At 43.9% G+C, this 23038-nt stretch overlaps 1 protein-coding gene across 7 annotated transcripts in view; it reads right to left on the bottom strand.

Annotated features, from left to right (window-relative positions):
* Positions 1 to 20352, bottom strand: part of LOC125460303 (semaphorin-3F) — a 232588-nt gene extending 212236 nt beyond the window's left edge. For 2 of the 7 annotated variants that reach the window (XM_048547629.2, XM_048547630.2), the window contains exons 1-2: positions 20268 to 20291; positions 16665 to 16802 (exon numbers count right to left, since the gene is read on the bottom strand). In XM_048547629.2, coding sequence (XP_048403586.2) covers positions 16665 to 16767 — 103 coding nt within the window. In that variant the 5' untranslated portion in view covers positions 16768 to 16802; positions 20268 to 20291. Of the gene's footprint in view, positions 1 to 16664; positions 16803 to 17244; positions 17324 to 18470; positions 18580 to 18992; positions 19086 to 19486; positions 19601 to 19845 lie in introns of those variants that run through there. The other 5 variants (XM_048547631.2, XM_048547633.2, XM_048547634.2 and 2 more) reach the window with 5 other exon arrangements.
* Between the last annotated feature and the right edge of the window lie 2686 nt (positions 20353 to 23038).

Raw genomic sequence — 23038 nt, 5'->3', positions numbered from 1 at the left:
ATGTGGGTGAACTTGAAAGGGCTCAGAGAAGATTTACAAAGATGTTGCCAGGGCTGGAGGGTTTGAGCCATAGAGAGAGGCTGAATAGGCTGAGGCTATTTTCCCTCGAGCATCGGAAGGGAGTCCAAAATGAGAAGGCATAGGTTTAAGGTTAGAGGGGAAGGATTTAAAGGGGACCTAAGTGATACCTTGTTTGTTATTCATTCATGGGGTTGAGAGCATTGCCAGCATTTATTGCCCTTCCCTAATTGCTCAGACGGCATTAAGAGTCAACCTCATTGCAGTGGTCTGGAGTCACATGTAGGCCAGACCAGGTAAGGTTGGCAGTTTCCTTCCCTAAAGGACATTGGTGAACCAGATGGGTTTTCCTCACAATTGACAGTGGGTTCATGGTCATCATTAGACTCCTAACTCTGAAAAGATGGGATTTGAACCCAGAACCCCAGAACATAACCTGGGTCTCTGGATTAACAGTCCAGTGTTAATACCCCTAAGCCATCAGCTCCCCTATACAGAGGGTGATGTGTGTAAGGAATGAGCCACCAGAAGAAGTGCTGGAGAAAGGTAAAATCACAGCAGTTAAAAGGCATCTGGATTTGTACATGAATAGGAAGAGCTTAGAGGGGCATGCGCCAAATGCTGGCAAATGGGATTAGATCAGATTGGGATATCTGGTTGGCACAAACAAGTTGGGTCTGTTTCCATGCTGTAAGGCTGTATCATTGCTTACATGGACAATATACAGTTAAGCCCCTGGAGAAATTACACCAGTGATGCTGCTGTACATTACTGTAAATCCTCTGGCAGGACAGGCTCCTTCAGAGGCATGTCTCTCATGCCAACATCCCCTGTATTGAGGCAATGGATGTAGTCAATCAGCTGATCACAGCTCTCCAGGCCGAGCTTCATGGTGGTAAACAATTCATAGCTCAAGGACATCCTCAAAACATCTCTGGAAAAAGGAGTGAGATATCCTCAATGTCTCGAGGAATCTCTTGCCCAAGAACACCCAAAGTGGATTAGAAGTGAATGCCAAGGTGCCAAATTATTTTGAGCATCTCCAATAGGCCCAGGTGGAGGCCCAATGTAGACAATGGAAGGCTGTGTGAAAATATAGGCATCCTACCCACAGACCTCCATCTGTCATTGACAGCTTGTGTGCATCCAGCCCTGGGAAGTTTAGCCAAGTTAGGACACTGGAGTCAAAGAAAGTCATTCTTGATCCCAAGGGGCTACCAAGGAAGAAGAAGAGAAGGCATAATCAAGTTTCAAAAGGCAGACTCTGAGATGAGTTGAAAGGTCCCTGGTGAGAGCATGAAGGGAAGTTTACCAGAGTTATCCACTGTGTGTGAGCCTGAGTGAGCATATATTTGAGAGAGTGTGTGTGAGATAGTGTGTCAGTGTATGTGTGAGTGTGTGTGAGCGTGTGAGTGTGTGTGTGAGTGTGTGTGTGAGCGTGTGTATGTGTGTGAGAGAGAGTGTGTGAGACAGAGTGTGAGTGTGTGTGTGAGCGTGTGTGTGAGCGTGTGTGTGAGCGTGTGTGTGAGCGTGTGTGTGAGAGAGTGTGTGTGAGACAGAGTGTGAGTGTGTGTGAGCGTGTGTGTGAGCGTGTGTGTGAGCGTGTGTGTGAGCGTGTGTGTGAGACAGAGTGTGAGTGTGTGTGTGCATCTGTGTGCGGGTGTGAGAGAGAGTGTGTGTGACTGTGTGTGTGAGTTTGGGTGTGTGAGTTTGAGTGTGTGTGAGAGAGTGTGATTGTGAGTGTGTGTGTGGGTGCATGTATGTGTGAATGCATGTGTACCCACCTGAGCAGACAACAGGACATCAGCTTACCATCTCACCCCATGGACAAATTCGACAGCACTGTCCTCCCTGATCTCTGCTGAGTGCTTCAACCTGGGCTGTTGAGTTAAGGCCCAGGGCAGGATTTGACCCAGAGGTTCAGAAGCAAGGGGACTAGCAGGCATACAGACGACAGATTACTATACTCTCTGCTGAGTTCCTTATATGCTTACATTTCTAAAACAGGCCACCTAAAAGATGCCAAAGACTTAAAGACTTGAAGACCTAAAGGCAACAAAGAAGGCTACCTCAGAGTACAATGGGATCTTGATCAGATGGGCCAAAGGGCCAAGGAGTAGCAGATGGAGTTAAATTCAGATAAATGCGAGGTGCTGCATATTGAAAAGGCAAAGCAGGACTTCAACACTTAATGGGAAGGTCCCTGGCGTGGATTGCTGAAAAGGGAAACCTTGGAGAACAGGCTCATAGTTGAAAGTGGAGTTGCAGGTAGACAGGGCGGTGAAGAAGGCATTTGGTATGCTTGCCTTTATTGGCCAGTGCATGGAGTTTAGGAGTTGGGAGGTCATATTGCAGCTATACGGGACATTGATTCGGCCACTATTGGAATACTGCATGCAGTTCTGGTCTCCCTGCTACAGAAAGGGTGTTGTGAAACTTGAAAGGGTTCAGAAAAGATTTATGGGGATTCTGCCAGGGTTGGAGGGTTCAAGCTGAAGGGAGAGGCTGAATGGGCTGGGGCTATTTTCTCTGGAGTGTCCGAGGCTGAGAGGTGACCTTACAGTGGTTTATAAAGCCATGAGGGACATGCTTAGGGTAAATAAGCTCAGCCTTTTCCCTAGGGTAGGGAGGCCAAAACTAAAGGGCATAGGTTGAAGGTGAGAGGGGAAAGATTTATAAAAGGACCTAAGGGGAATTTTTTGATGCAGAGGGTGGTGCATATATGGAATGAGCTGCCAGAGGAAGAAGGGGTAGAGTCTGGTACAATTACAACATTTAAAGGGCACCTGGATGGGTACATGAATAGGCAGGGTTTGGAGCGACATGGGCCAAATGCTGGCAAATGGGACAAGGTTAATTTAGGATATCTGGTCAGCATGGACGAGTTGGACCGAAGGGTCTGTTTCCTCGCTGCACGTCTCTATGACTCTATGTAGGAATTGGGATTTTTTTTCTAATGGAGAAAAACAGAATATTGAGTGATATTAGTGCAATGTTTAAATAGATTAAGAGAATCGATTCTGCTGGCTTGTGTGGGTTTGTGAACTAGACTTGGATCAAAGGAAAAAGAAAACATCAGTATAAAAATACAAACCTGGAGATTTAGGTTAGAGGTCAACAAGTATTTATTGTCACAATAACTTCTGGAATCCATGACAAGAACCTACAGTTAACTTATGGGCTTTAAGTCAGGATACTGAGACAATTACTTGATTGTAAATGAAAACATAACTTCAAGCAGAGAGCCGAGGATTGGCTGCTTTTATTGCGATATGTTACTGTTGCCTTCCAGAAACTGCTGAAGCGCAGAGTGGGATTTGCCAAGCTTCTTCCTACAAATTGACCCCTTTCCTTCCTGCAGTGTTTTTACCTACCACCCACTCCAGGATTCCCTTTCTAAGCCCTGCTACTTTCAGGGGTGTCTGCAGGAATGTAGAGTTCAAGTTAAAGTCAGATCAGTTATGATCTTATTGAATGGCGAAACAGACTAAAAGGGCTGAGTGGTTTGTTCTAGTTCCTTGATCATGTATCTGTATTTACGTTCACATCACACTCCTCCTTGGAATGCCCCTTGAAATTCTACATCCTTCTCTCACTCCTCACTGCAGCCTCACCCAATTCCTCCTTGCTCTCTACTCCTCTTGCCCCCGTCCCTATCCAATGTAAAGTATGATGGGATGTTTAATTGGGTTGAAAGTATTATATGTGATTTATGTGCACCAATTCCCACGGATGGGAAATTGAAAACTAGAGCGCATAGGCTTAACGTGAGAGGCAAAAGATTTAAGAAGGACCTGAGGGGCAACTTCATCACGCAGAGAGTGGTGCATATATGGAATGGGCTGCCAGAGAAAGTGTCGAGGCAACATTTAAAAAAAGAACTTTTGAACAGGTACATGGATGGGAAGGATTTCAAGGGATATTGGACAAATGCTGGAAATTGGAACTAGCTGGGTGGGCGCCATGGTCGGCATGGACCAGTTTGGGTTTAACAGCTTGTTTCCATGATGTGTCACTCTACAAATAGATACACCAATGATTAACTACATGCTCTGAACGTGGTTCATTCATGCTGATTTGTTTAAGCGATATATGTAGGGGCCATTCCCTGCAAGCAGAAGGAATGTGTACAAGCCTTCACAGCCTTTTTGAATTGCCCGAGAGCTTGGGAAGTCGATGCTTTCTCATTCCTGTGCAGAAAGCAACACCACAGACAATCAGAGTTGACTCACCAACCAATCAGCACCTTTTCCTCCTGTAGTAGAGATTGTCATGATCGAGCAAAATTTGCCAATCTTGCATTTGTCCTGATGAATGCAGGTTGAAAAATTCTTCAGCAACACGTCTCTTTTTTACAGCAATACGTTTCATCTGCAATTGGATCCCAGGAATATTACTGACCTTTAACTGGAAAAGTTGCCTCATAACTGTGCTGTGAAACTTTAAAAACTGGGACCCAACTGCTCTAATTCAGCCTGTTTTTGCGCAGAGGCTTTAGTTCTGGCAAGATGCCCCTTTAAGAGCAATAGAATGAGGTAAGCATTTTTTCCCCCCGGGGATTGAGAACATAGTTAACAAGTTTGCAGGATTTATACCATACATCTTAATTCCTAACAAGCTGAAAAGTGTGAGACAAAACCAAATTAGCAGCTGAGGTGTAAACAAGGTATTATCAGCGTACCAAGCTATCCCTAAAACAAGCGACTCCTGAAAGTCATTGACTCTTGGTCTCAGTGAGTTAGCCTAGCGGCTTGCAGAACTTAATGGTTCTCAAGCTCCAGCAGATAAACCCTGCAGGAGTGAACCCCAACAGCTTCTGAGCCTCCAGCAGCTAAATCAATAGAACTGAATTCTAGCAGATTGCCTTGTATCTCTGAAATCCCAACAAATAAATCCAGAAGCTCTTGAATTCAAATCAATAATTTAAAATAGCATAATTCACCAGCTGTTTAACACAGCACCTTTTGAATGCCAGCAGAAAAGCGCTGCAGTGACTGATGTAGAAAGTGAAAATGGTTGAAATACTCAGGAGATCAGGCAGAACCTGTGCAGAGAAATGCCGAGTCAATGTTGCGCATTGATGAACTTTCATTGGAATGGGAAAAAGTTAGACTTATAATAAAGTTGTGAGCAACGGGACAGTGAGAGAAGAGTTAAAGGCAAGTTTGTGTTAAAGACAGGAGAGATTGAATGAAGAAAGAGTTAGTTTTCCAGGCCCAAAGGAAATGGAGGGTGAACAAAACAAAAAAATGTAAAGCAAAAAACTGTGTGTTAAGAGTTAGTGGAAACTGCTGTTGCTGGAGAATCTGAGATAACAAGGTGTAGCACTGGATGAACACAGCAGGCCAAGCAGCATCACAGGAGCAGGAAAGCTAACGTTTCGGGTCTGGGCCCTTCTTATGTGAGCTTTGCCTCCAGCAGGGTATTTATACCAGATGCAGCAATGTTTATATTAATTCTGCTAATATAAGAACTAGGTGAGGGTAACATGCTATTGAAGAATCCAACAGAATGTGTATTATAGCTCACGGTTATATGCAAATATTAGATCTACAGGCACACAAGTGTCTAGGTTAGAATTAGGCTGTTCAGCTACAATGAATGAAATACTATCATCAATGTATCATGTTTCATATATCCTGAGTTAAGATAGAGACTACAACCCTTCATACCATGCTATGATACAATGATGATACTATGAGCATGTCTCTTAATAGAGAAACTGACATACTAACCGTGAGACGAACGCAACATAGAGCAGGTGTGCTTCTGCCTGACAAAGGAAAAGCTGAATCGTGCTAAGAAAAGGAGACAAAATGGGATTACAACCTGAAATCGTTAAAGACAAGTGAGGATGGCAAGTGGATAAAGTGCCTTGACATAACATCCAGGAACAGTTTCTGATTGAATGGTGCAACTGGCTAAGGGTAGACGTGTCAGCATGCAAAGAGGTGGTGGATTAAAATAAGAAGCAAGGGAACATCAGGAATCCATATCCATAGACTGACAAAGCATCCCACCCAGACTCATTCCCCAAATGCACCTAGCCTATACATCCCTACAAACCATGGGGCAATTTAGCATGGCCAATCCACCTAGCCTACACTTCTTTGGACTGTGGGAGGAAACCCTTGCAGATACAGGGAGAACATGCAAACTCCACACAGACAGTTGCCCAAGGGTGGAATTGAACCCAAGTCCCTAGCACTGTGGAGGCAGTAGTGCTAACCGCTGAGCCACCATGCCACCTCAAATGATTGGATGTTTTCTGCAAAGTGGGCAATTAATTTGCATTGATGTTTGACACCGCATTGTGAACAGCGAATACCATAAGATGTAGGAGCAGAAGGAGCCTATTCAGCCCATCAATTCTGCTCTGCCATTTAATGAGATCATGGCTGATCTGAAAATCCTCAACTGCACATTTCTGTCTTTCCCTATAACCCTTGATTCCCTTACTAATTAAAAATTTCTCTATTTCAGCCCTGAATATACTTAATGGCCCAGATTGTGCAGGTCTCAAGGGTATGTAATTCCACAGATTCACTACTGTCAGAGAGAGAGAAAAAATATTCTCCCTCACCACTATCTTAAAATGTGGCTCCTTATTCTGAGATGTTGCCCTTTAGTCCTTGACTGTCCCATTAGGAGAAACAATCTCTCCACAACATGCCCAACAAGGCCCTGGGAATCCTATTTCAGCAAGGTTGCCTCCCATTCTTCTTAATCCCAATGCTTACGTGAGCAACCTACACAAGCCCTCCTCATAATAAACTCTCTATTCCTCATTCAATGCAGTAAACCTTCTCTGAACTGCCTCCAATGCCAAATATCAAAAACAGTTCACAGTATTCCAGCTGTGGTCTAACAGGCATCGTGTATACTTTAGCAAGAATTGCCTGTTTTTACAATTTATTCCCTTTTACATAAAGGGAAATAATCCATTGCCTTCCCTATTCCCTGTTGACCTTGAATACCACTTTTTTGTGATTCATGCATGCCCACTCCCCCAAATCCCATTGTACTATTGCTTTCTGTAATCCTTTTGTTTTCCCATTTAAATCATAGACAGTGCTTCTATTCTTCCCACCAAAGTGCACAACCTCACAAATTATATTCCATCTGCCACGTTAAGAATGTACACATTAATCGCTGCTTTACCTGCAGGGAGTGTTTGTAGCATTGGACAATGAGAAGAGGCACCACTCAGTAGTTAGCACCGCTGCCTCAGAGCCCCCTGGCACCTGGGTTCTACCAATTGTGTGGAGTTTGCACATTCTCCCCTGTCTGCGTGTGTTTCCTCGAGTGCTCCAATTTCTTCCCACAGTCCAAAGGTGTGCAGGTTAGGTGGATTGGCCATGCTAACACCCATAGTGTCCAGGGGTGTGCAGCCTTATTGGATTAGCTATGGGAAACATTGGGTTATGGGGTAAGGATGGGGACTGTGGTTCTGGTTGGGATGCTCTTCAGAGGGTTGGTGTGAACTCAATGGGCTGAATGGCCTGCTTACACATTGGAGGGATTCTATGAAGAGAGGAGCTAAAATGGAAGGTGATACATTTCTTGAACACCAACATATAAACTCAGAGATAGTAGAAACTGCTGATTTTGGAGAATCTGAGATAACAAGGCGTAGAGCTGGATGAACACAGCAGGCCAAGCAGCATCAGAGGAGCAGGAAGGCTGACGTTTCAGAAGAAGGGTCCAGACCCGAAATATCAACATAAAAACTCAGTAGTGACCGACCAACAGGCATAACAGGAGAATCAGATAACTGCCTTTCAGAAGTAGGCCATTCAGCCCATCTAGTCTGCACTGGCTAACACAATAGCAGTGACTGACCCCCAGCAGTTAAACCCAGCATCTCCTGCATGCGAAAAGACAATGCTATCTGATCCAGAACCTAAAAGGACAACTGGCAAGCAACCCAGTTTCTGAATTAGACACTCAGTGCTTTCAGACACTCTGGGGTTTTATTCCCTCCTCCGCACTCTGCTTTCACAGGTGGAGCAAGAGTGTAAATTACTTTGATTAAAAATATCACTGAGACGCCGATTGTAGAAGTATTTCAGAATCAGACACTACGCGACATGTCTGTGCTCAATTCAGGAGCTTTTCAACTGGTATTATATTTCAACAACATCACTGACAGGGCTGGTTTACCAGTTACAGAGCAGCCCTCTGCAAACACACTCAAATGGGTTCAATGTCATCTCAAACATGCTTTGTAAGTGTATCCAATTAAAAGCTGTTTATGCAGCGAGGCTAGTTTAGAAGGAAATCCCCCCTGATCGCAGGGCATACTCCTGTTCTCTCTGCCCTCCGCACATACCACACAACGTATATTTATAATCTTCTGTGTAAATTTGTCGCAGTTTCCTCTTTCCTGACCAAAAGTCTCAGGCTTCGGACGGAAAGATCTGCATCCTTTCACGGAATGAGTGATACAGTCAGGAAATGCAGGTTAGTCATCGAGGCAATAAAAACACTTTGCAACAAGCTTCCTCTTACTCACAGTCTGAACCGGTTGCCACCTCTTTGCTGTTTCCAGTTCAAAGGGCTGCGCTTAAGACATGAGGTGCTAACCAATCCTAGTTGTTGGTAGAGCCAGAAATAGACAGTATCCAAAGCGCTCACTGTAGACTCCACCATTACTATTGTCCCCTTCACTGTTGACCTTCCCTCGCTCCATCCAACTATTCCCTGGTGCGAAGAGCGAATTCCTAAAATCCCGACAATGTTGAAGCAGGCCATTCAGCCCATTGAGTCCACACTGGCCCTCCGATGAGCATCCGAACCAGACCCACCCCCTGCCCTATCACTGTAACCCTGCATTTCCCATGGCTAACCCACCTAAATTGCTCATCTTTTGACTGTGGGAGGAAACCAGAAAGAGAATAAAATGACACAGATGGAGGGAGAATGTGCAAGCTCTACACAGACAGTCACCTGAAGCTGGAATTGAACCCAGGTCCCCAGTGCTGTGAAGTAACAGAGCTAAACACTGAGCCACCACCCTGTCCAAGTGCATAGATGGGAATCTTCAGTACAGACAGGAACTGGGTCAGTCAGGGAGATGGCAGGAGTTGGTGCACTGTCCCCTTCCCCTTCCCCTTCATTCTGCCTCCTCTCCACCTTGTGGTGGTACAACATTACAAACATACCTTCTGAACTTTGGCACCTGAAAGGACATATGGTCTAGGTCTCAGAGGGCACTGATTTTGTCAATGCATAGAAGCTACGAATCAGCTGGTCTTTCTGATATAGAGCGCCCATGTACTTTTGTTTATGTTTAATATTGATTGACATAATAATAATATTGACATTCTTCATTGATGTCCAATTTTTAATCTTTTGAATAACCCTGACTTCCTTTTCCCACTAGTGGCTGTGCCTTTAGACATAGAATTTTCTCCCTCAACCTCTCGGCCTCTCTTCAGCTTTACGATGCTTTATTTATAACTCATTTCTTTGCTGCAGCATCCCCAGAATGTGTCTTCATATGGCTTGGTGCCAAATTCTGTCTCAATGTTGCTGTGAAGCATCCCGAATGTTTTAGCACCTTAACAGTGCTACATAAATGCACAACGTTGTTGCTGACATTCACCAGATCTCCTACTGGCATCATTAGCCAGAAAATGGAGGAGGAGAAAGGGCTGGGGTCCTGAAGACTAAACCCACTGAAGGTTTTATTTGTGCTCATCCAGCTTCATACATTGTTATTGAAGATTTGAATAAGTGCAGTTTGTGGATGTTTTGCTCCATTTCTAAATCAACGCTTTCCAGAATGAAATAGGAGAACTGCTGAGGTCAAAGTTCATTAGATGACGATTCTGAGAAGTACTTATGGCCATTAGACAGATGAGAAAGGGGAGTAACCATATGTCCTGGCTCCTTATTAGCACAATACAGTTATGTCCCAATGTAATGCCATAACAACATGCACTGCAGAAATGATATGTAGTGCCAAAAGGATTTTATGAGGTAAGGGAGACCATGGTGCAGAGCACATTGGCTTACGAGGAGAGATTGAGTAGACTGGGAAAATATTCATTGGAATATAGAAGAATGAGGGGAGTTCACCTAGAGAGATATAAAATTATGAAGGAGATAGGTAAGATAGAAGCAGGGAGGTCATTTCCAAAGGCCGGTGACACGAGAACTAGGGGCCATAGCTTCAAAATAAGGGGGAGTAGGACTGAACTGATGAAGAACTTCTTCACCCAAAGGGTTGTGAACCTATGGAATTCCCCACCTAGTGAAGCAGCTGAGGCTATCTTGTTGAATGTTTTTAAGGCAAAGATAGATAGATTTTTGAAAAAAAGTAAAGGTATTAAGGGTTATGGTAAACGGACGGGTAAATGGAACTGAGTCCATGAGAAAAGATCAGCTATGATCTAATTCAATGGTGGAGTAGGCTTAGAACATAGAACATTACAGCACAGTACAGGCCCTTCAGCCCTCGATGTTGTGCCGACCTGTCATACTAATTTGAAGCCCATCTAACCTACACTTTTCGATGTACTTCCTTGAGGGTCCAGAATGCCTACTCCTGCTATTTGTTATGTTCTTATGTAACAATTCGAGGAAGGGGTAGACCAGATGAAAGACAGTAAGGCTGAACTTGCCGTTTTTGAGGAGGCTTTTGAAGTGGGGGAGCAATGAAGCAAAAAGTTTTGGGAGGGATTTGAGACAGCGACGTCCATTGGCAGGACAATGATATCCAGCAGAATTGCACCCAACTGCCCAAAGAGGGAGGTTATTATTTTCTGGGAACTTAAATACAAATAGGCAGATTAGAAGGCGGCTGTTCAATGCTTTGAGTCTGTTCCACCCTTCAATAAAATCATAGCTCTTCAGACTGTGGCCTTCACCCCACATTCCTGCCCACTGTCTATCTTCTATGTGCTTTATATCCTTTGCCAACTGTGATAGACACGGATAGTATGGGGAGTTGAGATGCACAACTAGGACTTGAATGGACAGGCTAGTGATTGACGGTGGTTTCTCCTTGTCAGGTGTGGAGAGGGGGCTGGCTGGAAGGTGGGGAATAACTTTATATCTGTCCAGACAAATTGAATGACATAGGCAGGCTTCCCATTGAGGAGAGACGGAATATCCTTGGGTTAAAAATAGATGAGTTTGGATTGTCATTGTAGCAAATCCTGGGTGTCATGTCACTAAACAGCCTGCCATGTTGAACACGACTATTCTTGGAGTGCACATTGCTCAAGGATTCAACTCTTTTTTCAAGCTCAGTTTCAAACACTAATGACCTTTGGCTGACAGTTAACCCCTTCAGGTCCACATGGCAAAGCGCCTTTTAATGCATTTTTCTAATTTGGCCAGTGGACGAGAAGTGGCCTCAGCCCAGCAGTATTCAGAGAATGCTGTCACATAGATCATAGAAATGAAATGAGTGAGTGATGCATACATTATTCCAAAGGAATGCACAGTACAGCTGAAGCAAGTTTATGGGCATAGTTTGGATCTGAATCGGGAGGTTTACTCATTTAAAATCTCCAGTGTACCAGGCAGGCCAAAATTACAGCTAAATGCGTCAAGATATACTTCGCACTGGAGTCCCAGTTTTCTCAGGTTTTAACCTCCTCCTCTGAAATACAGTTGTAACAGAAGCTTGAAGACTTGGTTGTCTTTGTTGGGTATCTGATCCAAGTTGGTCAATTGCAACTTGCTTGTCCAATTAATGGCAACGTAAGAGTCTCCTTTCATGTGAGTGAGATTGCTGGCTACTACCTACCAGCTTTACCCTAGTGAGATTCCAGACTTAGCCCCATCTACATCGCTGCACATTAACTTTGGAACTGGCTGCATTCCCAGCAGTGACCACTATTCCCAAGTGGCGCCGCTGGGACCAAAGTGAGTTGTAAAGTCAATGACGTACAGCGCAGAAACAGATTCTTTGGTCCAACTTGTCCATGTCGACCAGATATCCTAAACTGATCTAGTCCCATTTACCAGCATTTGGCCCATGCTTTCTAAACCCATCCTATTCATATAACTATCTAGATGCCTTTTAAATGTTACAATTTCACCATTCTCCACAACTTCCACTGGTGGCTCATTCCATACATGCACCACTCTCTGTATAGGGGTGGTGATAGCTTAGTGGTATTATCACTGGACTGTTAATCCAGAGACCCAGGTAATCTTCTGGGGTCCTGCTTTCAAATGCCATTTTTGCAGAATTAGGAGGCTCCTGCAATACCCTAAACACAAAAGAACAGTAACAAGCATCCATATTGCACCTTTCACTCAGTAAAATGTCTGAGTACATCATTGAACAAAACATTGCAAAGAGCCCTTTAAACCGATGTTAAAAAATCTGACCAACAAGTTTGTCAAAGTGGCTGGCTTTAAGGAGCATCTTGAAAGATGCAGTGGAGGTTAAATTAAGCAAGGGAATTCCAGATCTCAGGGCCAAGGCAGCTGAAGGTCAGTCACCAATGGTGAGGTGAGTAAAATTGCTTCTTTTTCTAATGCTATGTGTCTTAAATCTAAAACCAAAAGTGATTCAGAACCAAAATATGATACAAAATATCTGCTGCACAAATTCTTGGTATCCTCTATTTTAAAATCATTCTTGGGACACAGGTCTCACATGTGATGCCAGCATTTAATGCCCAGAGGGCAGTTGAGAGTCAACCACATTTTTGTGGGTCTGGAGTCTCGTGTAGGCCAGACTGCATAAGGATGGCAGTTTCCTTCCCTGAAGAACATTAATGAACCAGATGGGTTTGTCCCCCAAAATCAACAATGGATTCATGGGTATCATTAGACTATTAACTCCACATTTATTTTTTGTTGAATTCCATCTGCAATGGTGGCATTTGAACTCTGGCCCACAGACTAACAGCCCAGCAAGAATGCCATTCAGCCAATGTCATCCCCTCCTTGAGAACAATGAAGGCCATTTAGTCCACTTGACTCATACCAACTCTTGACAGTGTCAACCAGCCTCATTCATTTGAGCTGTCTCCTGCAAATTTTTACTTTTCAACGAGACAGGTGATGCTTTGAACTTGCTGGTGCCATCTTTACTGATAGTGAGCTCCAGAATCTATACCATTGTCACTTAAACATAATGACAGCGCCTCCTAGTGATGCCATCACATTGTAGCCCAGACAGTCCAGAGATTGAAGACGAGAAATTCATTATAAAAATGGCAAGATATAGATGTTGTTGATAAGGCCGATGTTTATTGTCGACATACTTTTGAGAAGATGGTTCTGACAACTACTGAGGGGATGCCATGCTGTTGGAATTACCATCTTTAAAGAACCTTGGACTCGTGCCCTCTCAGATGAACCTGAAGTCCAAAGACGTGCAAGTTAGGTGGATTGGCAGTGCTAAATTACCCATCACGTTCAGGGTAGGCTAGGTGCATTAGCCATAAGGGTAGAATTATGTGTCCGGGTGGGTTGACGTGGACTTGTTGGGCCAAATGATCTGTTTCCACACTGTGGAGATTCTATAAACATCCTATGGCATAAATCCTAAGCCAGGTATTTGCACCTGTAGACCTACACACTAATCCCTCAATTCCTGCGCCTGGAGAAATGCAGAGGATCCATTTAATACAGCACTATGGGACCTTGTTGTAGTCCATTAAGCTGCTGTGTTTCCAACAGTCCAAAATTGGCCACGTTTCATAGAATTCCTACAGTGTGGAAGTAGGCTATTCAGCCCATCGAGTCCACATTGACCCTCCAAAGACCATTCCACCCAGACCTACACCTTCCTACCCTATCCTGTAACCCTACATTTCCCATGGTTAATCCACCTAGACAGCATGTCTTTGGACTGTGGGAGGAAACCAGAGCACCCGAAGGAAACCCATGTAAGACATGGGGAGAATGTGCAAACTCCACACAGACAGCCACCCGAGCGAGGGTGGAATTGAATTTGGATCCTGGCGCAGTGCTAGCCAGTGAGCCACCGAGTCACTGTTGGCAGTTGCAGGATGCCCCAAGTCTGTGAAAAGTGCTATTTCACTGAGAGATGAGGGACTTGTGGTAAGGATATTATTCCTGAGATTGTCAGGAAGTATGTGAGGTATTAGCTGTGTATCTTTTGCTACTAGTCTCATTAGGGACCATTTAACTGTCTGACAAATCCTTGGTGCCCCATAAGATGAAGAAATTCACTGGCATCGAAATGCTGGAGGATACTATTTCTTGTGAATGCTTCAGTCCCCATGAACAGTTCACAACAGCATTGACTCCTCTAAAAATCCAGTGGGGTGGGGGCGAAGAGAGAGAGAGAGAGACTTTCCCTGGTTTAATCGTATCACTGTGCATGGAAGCTTCATCAGGAAATCAACAGGTGCTTCAGCCTTACTGTGGGATACATTTGCCCTGTACCACTTTAAATGCAGAGTGCATTTCTTCCCTCCAAAACCACAGGTTTCCAACCACAGTGAAGCTAATTGGATGAACAGATGATACTCAATAACCTGATGACTCAGTGCGATGAAGGCTTAAGGCAAACCTCAGCCTGAACAATCACTTCCAGCTTTTCCCTGCTCCCACTTGCATGTCCCGCTCAGGTTACACGATTCCCCATTACTTCTGCAGAACTTCCTTTATCAAACCAACCTTTCCCAACCGTTAACCCCTGCCTCAGTCAGATTGGGGGTACGACTGGGAGTGGAGGTGTGTGGGGCCACAGTATGGGCAGGGCAATACAGACAGACACGCCCACGGCATTTATAGAGATGGCAGTTTCTGGGTTCCTTCGGGCTTGTACGAAAGCACCTGCCTACGCTCATTGCACTCAACCTGTTCCCTTTGTTCCTTGGGTTACCTGCTGAAAGACTGGGGGTGATTCTTCTTCACCTAGGTGAGCCAATGTTGAATGGATAGCTGTGATTGAGACTGCAAATCCCCTTGCGTGGAATGTGACACTCCAGTTACCAGAAACCCACAAAATACACCGAACTGTTCAAAAGTAATTAAACCCAAAGATGATGCAGTCCAGCAGCAAGTGTTTTCACCTCAAGGGCTTTCACTAATTGAGAAATTGGATCGACAAAAATAGGCAACTTAATTAAGAGGGAGCAGTCGCTTAAAGCAGTTTGTTTTCAGAGCTATTGGCATGGGATTGGATTTTGAGACTAATGGCCATCAAAGAAAGCAAGATTATGATGTAAACAGATCTCAGCAATAACAGATTTGATGAAGGGACAAATTTGTCTCTAAAATTATAGTTTTTTCTGACAGTACCAGCTTGGGCCATATTGTGTCAATCTGCTCTCCTCAAGCCAAAGTACAAAACAAGACAAAATCACCACATGATTCACCCTGATGAATATCTCACACCATGTTACAAACCTGGATTTTCCGCCCACCTCCAGCAAGCAACCTTTAATATAAACAGGAGCCGTACAATAACAGTAGATAAAGACTGGTTGTGATGACCGGAGTGAGATAAGACGCGGCTCCTGTCGTGAAAAATGGCATTCTGACACCTCCACATTGAAAACGTGACACAACCTTCACGCACACAGACAATATTGCCAGCTCTAGACCTGCAACGATGGCTTAACACGCCGACATCTACCATATTGCTTCCCAAAGACACAACTTTTAAAACTCCTTCTCTAACCCATTCACCGATGCTCTTCGCGTCAATAGAATAAACCCTTGGAGGTTCTTCACTATTGGAGCCCTGACTGTGAGACCAGATTAATTATGAAGTGATGTTTCTTGCTCTGATGCCAACCTGGTGAGAACACATAATTAACAACAGGAACCAACCAGCCTAAACTTGACCCATTAAATTCACCAGCCTGCGATTCACGTCATTTGAAAATCAAGGTACTGACTGGCACTCGAGGATAAGCATGTAATGATCAGCAATTAAACATTTAGTGCTGAGGACACTCCTTTGTGCTGGCTCCATTCTATCTGTGGCATTAACAAAAGCTGCACTCCCGTGTTAGAAAGCTTGTGGGGAAGGTGGCAGAGCATCTGGCTGTGCCAATCAGGCACATTTTGCTCGGACAACCACCCCTACTGTGTTCCGGTACAAAGCTCTGACAACAGACTGTGCGGTGTCCTGGTAAATGCGGTGTCAATTTCTTGAGAATGCAGTGTATCTCCAATAAAGAAGGCTCTGGGAACCAGCTTGTAAAACAGACCTTTTGAAATGACCCTAGGATGTAATGATTGCAGCCTTAAACCAATCTGTGGCACGCTTTGGTTGGAACAAAAGCAAAACCAAGTATTATCCTGAGTAAGATCTTTGGGGGGCATGACCAAAATACACCACCTCTGGAAAGAAAATGTTCAGAAACGTATCCCAAAAAGAAATTAACCAACAGAACAAATAACCACCTGGAGGAAGTCGGTATCACAGATGCAGCATGAAATGTGTTATTAATTTTTCGAACAATCTTCCTTCAGTTGAAAATACAGAAAGATCACAGCCACAACATCGAGGGTAACATGTTTTCCTTCGGCAGCTTATTCCCTCCATTTTTTGTCTTTGAAAAGAACTCTACTGCAGCTTGATCATCTCCCACTGCATGCCACTTGCTGACACCAGTGGACTTGTCAAGAAATAATTACCTGACTTGAATTTGTTGGCACGTTGCCTCGCACATAACATGTCTGTTGCTTACCTTTAAAGCTCAGATAAACCCGGGGGGCATTCTGCTGATGGGCGCTGGCATTGCCATACCACAGGGAGAGCACCAAGAGCCAGGTAGGCAGATGGCGGTCCATGTCAACCGATTTCAAAGGGACAGGAGCCTTCAGACCTGCATCAGGGTGGAGGTACAAAGGACAAAATGAACACAATCCCTCATCAGTTGAGTGGTAAGGCAAACAGCTCAATAGTGATTAAATCCAGCTTTTTGTGGGTTTGTAGATAGGGGAGAGAGAGAGTGTCTGAATACCATAGTAACTTTAATATCAGCGCAGGGGAAATGAGGCATCAAGGAAGGTGCTGTGGGAGCAAGCTGTGGGTTGACTGTGAGGGAGTCAAGGCTGGGCGGATCAATTAAAGGAAACCTCCCATCCCAGAAAACGGCATTGCAAGGGAGACAGGACCCAGCGTAAAAACAGCTCTCAACACAATAATTAATCATTGTTTAAAGCATTAGCTCCAGTAAATTCAAATAATCCCTCTGAGTGCTTTAAGCAGATTTCAACTCCCCTATGAAAATAAACACTTATTACTGCTTTGAATGATTCCCTTACCATTTTTATTCCGATGGTACTCCCTCCACTAACAAAGCTGTTTTGTGAGTCTGTAAATTCCTACTTAAAAAATAATATTTATTGCAGATGTTGACCTCCTTCGAAGATGTGACACTGAGAGGCAATAGGAACGGCTGCAAAGGGGGCAGTGACACTGGCTGAGACCCTAGTGGTTAGATACTATTTCACCCTCATTTTAATAAAAATCCAGTAATTTTCACAAGTTAGAGAGTTTCAGCTTTAGCCATTTATTGATCTAAATGTCCCGATCAGCAGGCATGCCAACTCTAATAATTAATTTCAGCAAAGATTGGAATCCACAGAGTTCGATCTGTTGGTTGGGGAAGTTAAGCTTTCACAAAGTACACAAATGTTTTCACCAAGGTAGCTCTTGAAATAGCAACAAGAAAACAGCTACTCATAAAAAAAAGCACCCTGTGAAGGAATGTAATGAATATAAAACCCAGGCTAAATTCTGCAGAGGGACACTGAACAGCTCCACGACACAGGGCTGTTTCTTTGCAGCTGAGGAAATAGAATAATAATTGCAAACAAGATAACAAAAAAAGGCAGGCAATAGTATATTGCTTAGAACTTTACCGAAATGATGTGACATTTTCAATTACATATAGGATACTGACACACACACACACACACACAGAAACTGACAGACAGGAGCAGAAATGTACACTCAGAAATATACAGACAGAAATGACACTGACATACATACACTTACAGAAATACACACACAAAAAAAACACACACACTTACAGAAATACACATTCAGACAGAAATGACACTGACACACACTCACTTACAAAAATATACTGAGCCGCAGGGTTTCAGAGATAGAAAGACACACACATAGAAATACAGAAACTGATAGATATGCAAATACTACAGAGGCATCAGACTCAAAAATAAAATTGTAAATACACATACAGAAACATAATGACAAACAAAATCACAGTGACGTTCACCCCCACAGAAAGACAGTGATGGGCAGACATATACACAGAGAAAAATACCAAAATTACACTCACAGAAATACATGGACAGCACAGTCTCAAAAATACATTAAAACACAAAGCCAGCATAATAATGAAAATCTTTGTTTGCTTTTCAACTCCAAAAGGCAGCCAAACATCGAAAGCAAAATGACATTGAGTTCCCGATTAATAGTCAATCCAGATTTTATAAATGGTATTGTTTAAGCATCAGCTCACATTCAGAAGAAATTAAAATCTCAGGGTCGACATCTCATACTTCTTTTTAGAGAATCACATTTCATTTGGAGTTTTTCGATTCAATGGAAATTTCAGTGTCTAGTTTCCACTGTTAACAGAAGAAAGAAGCCATAAATAAAGTGGGAGGTTATCTAGAAATCATTGAGCAGGGTAATCGGGCTTATAGTTGGGGGTTGGGGGGATTTAATATATAGCGTGAATTCGAAAACCAGGGAATCAAGAATTCATTTTCACACTGTATTCTCTCACAATCTGGGGACAACCCCTTGGATTGAGGTTTATTCTGTGCCTCGTTTGAAGACTCATAATATATCCCATCTATTGTAACTGCAAATAAAATGTCTTTGAGGTCGAGTATTTTTAGAACACAATTATTGGTTAGGGAACCAGTTTGAAGGAAAGGTCGATACGGGTAGCTTTTGATAAAGAAAAACTTCAAAAGAATTGAATGTGGAATCCCGTCGGCACTAAAAGTGCTGCAGACATTCAATATGGTCTCACTCCTTGGATGACTTTAGTTTCAACGCCAAAGTCTCATTTGGTGGGTTCGCTCAGTTTGTTTCCTGGGAAGAGGAGAACACAAGGCTTCGCAAGTAGAGTCAGGACGGACGGAAAGATCATGCTTATTGAAATGACCCGGAGTGCTGGGAGCAGTGCTGCTGTCTAACCAGTAACGGCGCAAGCAGGTGCTGTTGTGACTTGCAGAATTCATTGGAATCCGGCTCCGAAAGCCTGGCCCTTCCCGAAGGAACAAGGAGGGCAATGGGCAGACACCCGGCGGGTGAAAATACAGCAGAGAAGGGCTAGCCGAGAGAGGGGGGTGGGGGGAGAGTGAGAGAGGAAAAGTGCACTAAAACGTTTAAAGAACAAAATCGCCGATAATCCTGTGTAGAAAACGTGACTGTCAAACATTTGGCTTCAACACGCGCGGCAAACCTTTCCCCAAAATGTTATGACAGCCTTAGAGGCGTGAGAGTCTAATCGTATGTCCTCACCTCAAGGAGTCCAGAGTTTCCCATTCACCCTGGGCTGACACTCCAAGTAAAACTGAGCTCAACTACTTTTAACAGTCCACTTATGAGCAAAGCAACAGTGCACAAAAGAGAGAGAGAGGGAGACCACAAATAAAAGAGAATAAAACCACCCTCTGGAATTGCATCCGTCGCCGAATATTACAACCACGCTGAGACTTAGAAGAATAAATGACCATCCCACTCATATTAGTCTCTCTCAAGCCCACATTCAAAAGCCTCTTGAAAAGAGTTCACTTTGTTTCATTTGCAGCATTGTATTTCACCAACTCTCACTCTCTCTCACACACAGATAAAGAACAAGATTTGAATGAATGAGTTACCTTTCAGTGGCTAAGCTTGCTTGAGAAGTGTTAAGTTTGCAGTTCCCTCAGTGCTGAGGAACAACCCCCGCCCCCCCCCCCCCTCCTTTATTGGCACACAGTCAGGCAGCAAAAACAAATTAAAACAAAATCTGTCAGTGACTAGAAAGAAAACGGTCCCAGTTTATCTCCACGGTCTTCGCGGCTTCACTGCATCCACAAACATGCTCCACTCACTGGCTTACAGCTGAAGGCAAGGCAGCAGAGCAACTCTCACAGGTAGACTTCCTAAATGTCAGAAGCACAGCCTCTTCCCTAGTACTGGTTTAAGAAGGTTTCGCAGGTATGCAAATGATGCAAGTGGCTGAAGTCTTGACTTTGAAAGAAAAGGGGGAGTTTCTCCCTATGACTCTCCCTCTCTCTCTCTCTCTCTCTCAACTCACCGCTCCTCACTGTTCTCTGTGCTGCACTGAAGAACATGTCAGGTGGCTGGGAATCTACAGACGTTTGCATAATCCAACCTACAGAACAAAGTTGTGTGCTGGAATGCTCCCTGGTGCCACCTCTGGGTAACTCACAGCCTCTGCAAGCCTGTCCTTTCTCAACTTCAGGAGCCTAAACGCACAGCAAAAATTTAAACCAGGGAGCTAACTCTGTTAACCCTTACGTTGCAGTAGAAACAAGATTTCCTAACCTCCCTCCGACGTCCCCCAAATCCCCCAGCCATCCCCCTGCCCTCTCCTTCACCTGCTCTAGTCATCCAGCTCAGACACAGCTCTGAGGGTCCTGAACAAGAGCAGAAAATCGAGCCTGATAGAGGATACACCATTGGGATTAGTTTTCTGATAAAGAAAGCACTTAGGCTGAGCTGTATCTCCCTCTGAGATCTGCATCACAACAGCAGCTGGGGACATAGACATTCTGGATAATGGCCATGCCTCTCAATTCCCTGAAGAAAAGTGGAGGTGAGTTCTATCATAAACATTTACATTTCAGACAAGCGAGGGACTCAGTATGGGGTGACTGTGGCTAAGAGTACAGAAGCTAGTGCCTTAGTAAGTCACAGTGAGTCGCAGGTTAATAAAGGCTTGGCCCAGCTTGTGAGCACTGCCCAGACTTCACATTTAATTTAGTCCCATTTGCTTGTGTTTAGTCCACATCCCTCCATACCTAACCCATCCATGTACCTTTCCAATTGTTTCTTCAGTGACAAAATTGTACTCACCTCCACCACTACCTCTGGCAGCCCATTCCAGACACTCACCACCCACTGCATGAACAAATTTCCCTCTAGACCATTTTGTATCTCTCCTCACTCACCTTAAGCCCATGCTGCCTCATTTTAGACTTCCCAGCCACGGGGTAAAGCTGCTAGCTATCTACCTTATATATGCCTCTCGTGATTTTATGGACCTCTGTAAGTAATGGATCGAGAGCTTTTCTTCTACTTTCTCTGTTGCCTCACCAATCCTAATTTTTAAATCAATCCTGAGAGATGCCTATCATTGGCTGGGCCAGCATTTATTGCCCATCTCTAATTACCCCGGAGAAAGTGGCAGTGAGCTGTCTTTTTGAACAGCTGCAGTCTGTGTGTGAAATTACACCTTCAGTACAGTCAGTGAGGGGTTTCCAGAATTTTGACCCACTGATGGTGAAGGGACAGTGGCATAATCCCAAACTGGCATAATCTATGTTGTGGAGAGGAGCTTGCAGGAGCTAGTGTTCCCTTGTCTCATCGGAACATATAAAAGAGGAGTAGGATGAGACTACTTGTCGTCTTGAGTGTCCTTGGTATTTGGAATTCTCTGAGCAGTGGAGGCTGGGCCATTGAATACATCCAAGGCTGAGTTGGAAAGATTTCTGATTGACGAAAGAGTCAAGGGTCAGCCAGGGAACTTGAAGTTATTGAATTGAAGTTAATGGCTTAATTGTAAGACCATAAAATATAGGAACAGAAATAGGGTAATCAGCATCTGCAGTTCTCATTATCTCTATTCAGCCCATCCAGCTTGCTCCATGATTCAATGATATCATGGCCGATCTGATAACCCTCAATCCACTTTCCTGTCTTTTCGTCATAACCCTTGATTCTGTAACTGGTTAAAAAATTGTCGATCTCAGTCTTGAATGCACTTAGCAACCCAATCTCTACAACTGTCTGTGGTAAAGTATTCCACAGTTTCATTACTCTCTGAGGGAAGAAATTCCTCCTCATTTCTGTCTTGAATGTGTGACCCCTTTTTCTGAGATTATCCTCTCATCCTAACCTCTCTTGCATCGGAAACAACCTTTCCACTGTTACTACACTGTTAAATCCACTAAGAATCTTGTATGTCTCAGTAAGGTCACCTCTCATTCTCTTAAATTCCAATGGCCCAACCAATCAAACTCTCCTCATTAGACAATCCCTCTAGACCCGCTATCAGCACAGTGGACCTTCCCTGGACTGACTCCAATGCCAGTAACCTTTCCTTTGTTAAGGGGCCCAAAACAGTTCACAGTTTTCCATTTGTGGCCTTGATTGTGCCTTGTGTAGTTTTAACAAAACCTCCTTAATTTTACACTCTGCTTCCTTAGAAATAAAGGACAACATTCCATCTGGCTTTTCTATTACCAACTGAACTTGGATGATGGGCTTTTTTCTGTGATTCATGGATGAAGACTCCCAAGTGTCTCTGTTCTATATCTTTCTGCTCAAGACGACAAGTAGTCTCATCCTACTCCACTTTTATATGTTCCGATGAGACAAGGGAACACTAGCTCCTGCAAGCTCCTCTTCACAACATAGACTATGCCAGTTTGGGATTATGCCACTGTTCCTTCACCATCAGTGGGTCAAAATTCTGGAAACCCCTCACTGACTGTACTGAAGGTGTAATTTCACACACAGACTGCAGCTGTTCAAAAAGACATACCAAGGCAGGAAAAAGTCTTCCTCGTTGAGTCATTGAATAGCAGAACAGACTCAATGGGCTGAATGGTCTATTTCTGCTCCTACATCTTATGGTCTTATGACTAAAGATGGTGGGTGTTGCTAATAACTTGTCCCAGATGGCAACTAGCGTCTTGAATTTTGTTGGAGCTGCACTCATTCAGCAAGTGGGCAGTATTTCATATTACACTTATCATATGTGCGAAAGCCAATGAAATATAGCAGTTTTGAAATGTTGTCACTATTGTGATTTAAGGGAACGCTGCAACCAATTTGATCAAA

The sequence above is a fragment of the Stegostoma tigrinum genome, chromosome 11 (assembly GCF_030684315.1).
Source record: "Stegostoma tigrinum isolate sSteTig4 chromosome 11, sSteTig4.hap1, whole genome shotgun sequence".
Lineage (NCBI taxonomy): Eukaryota > Metazoa > Chordata > Chondrichthyes > Orectolobiformes > Stegostomatidae > Stegostoma > Stegostoma tigrinum.
Note: the sequence above shows the minus strand (reverse complement) of the source record. Positions and strands in the feature narration are given on the sequence as shown.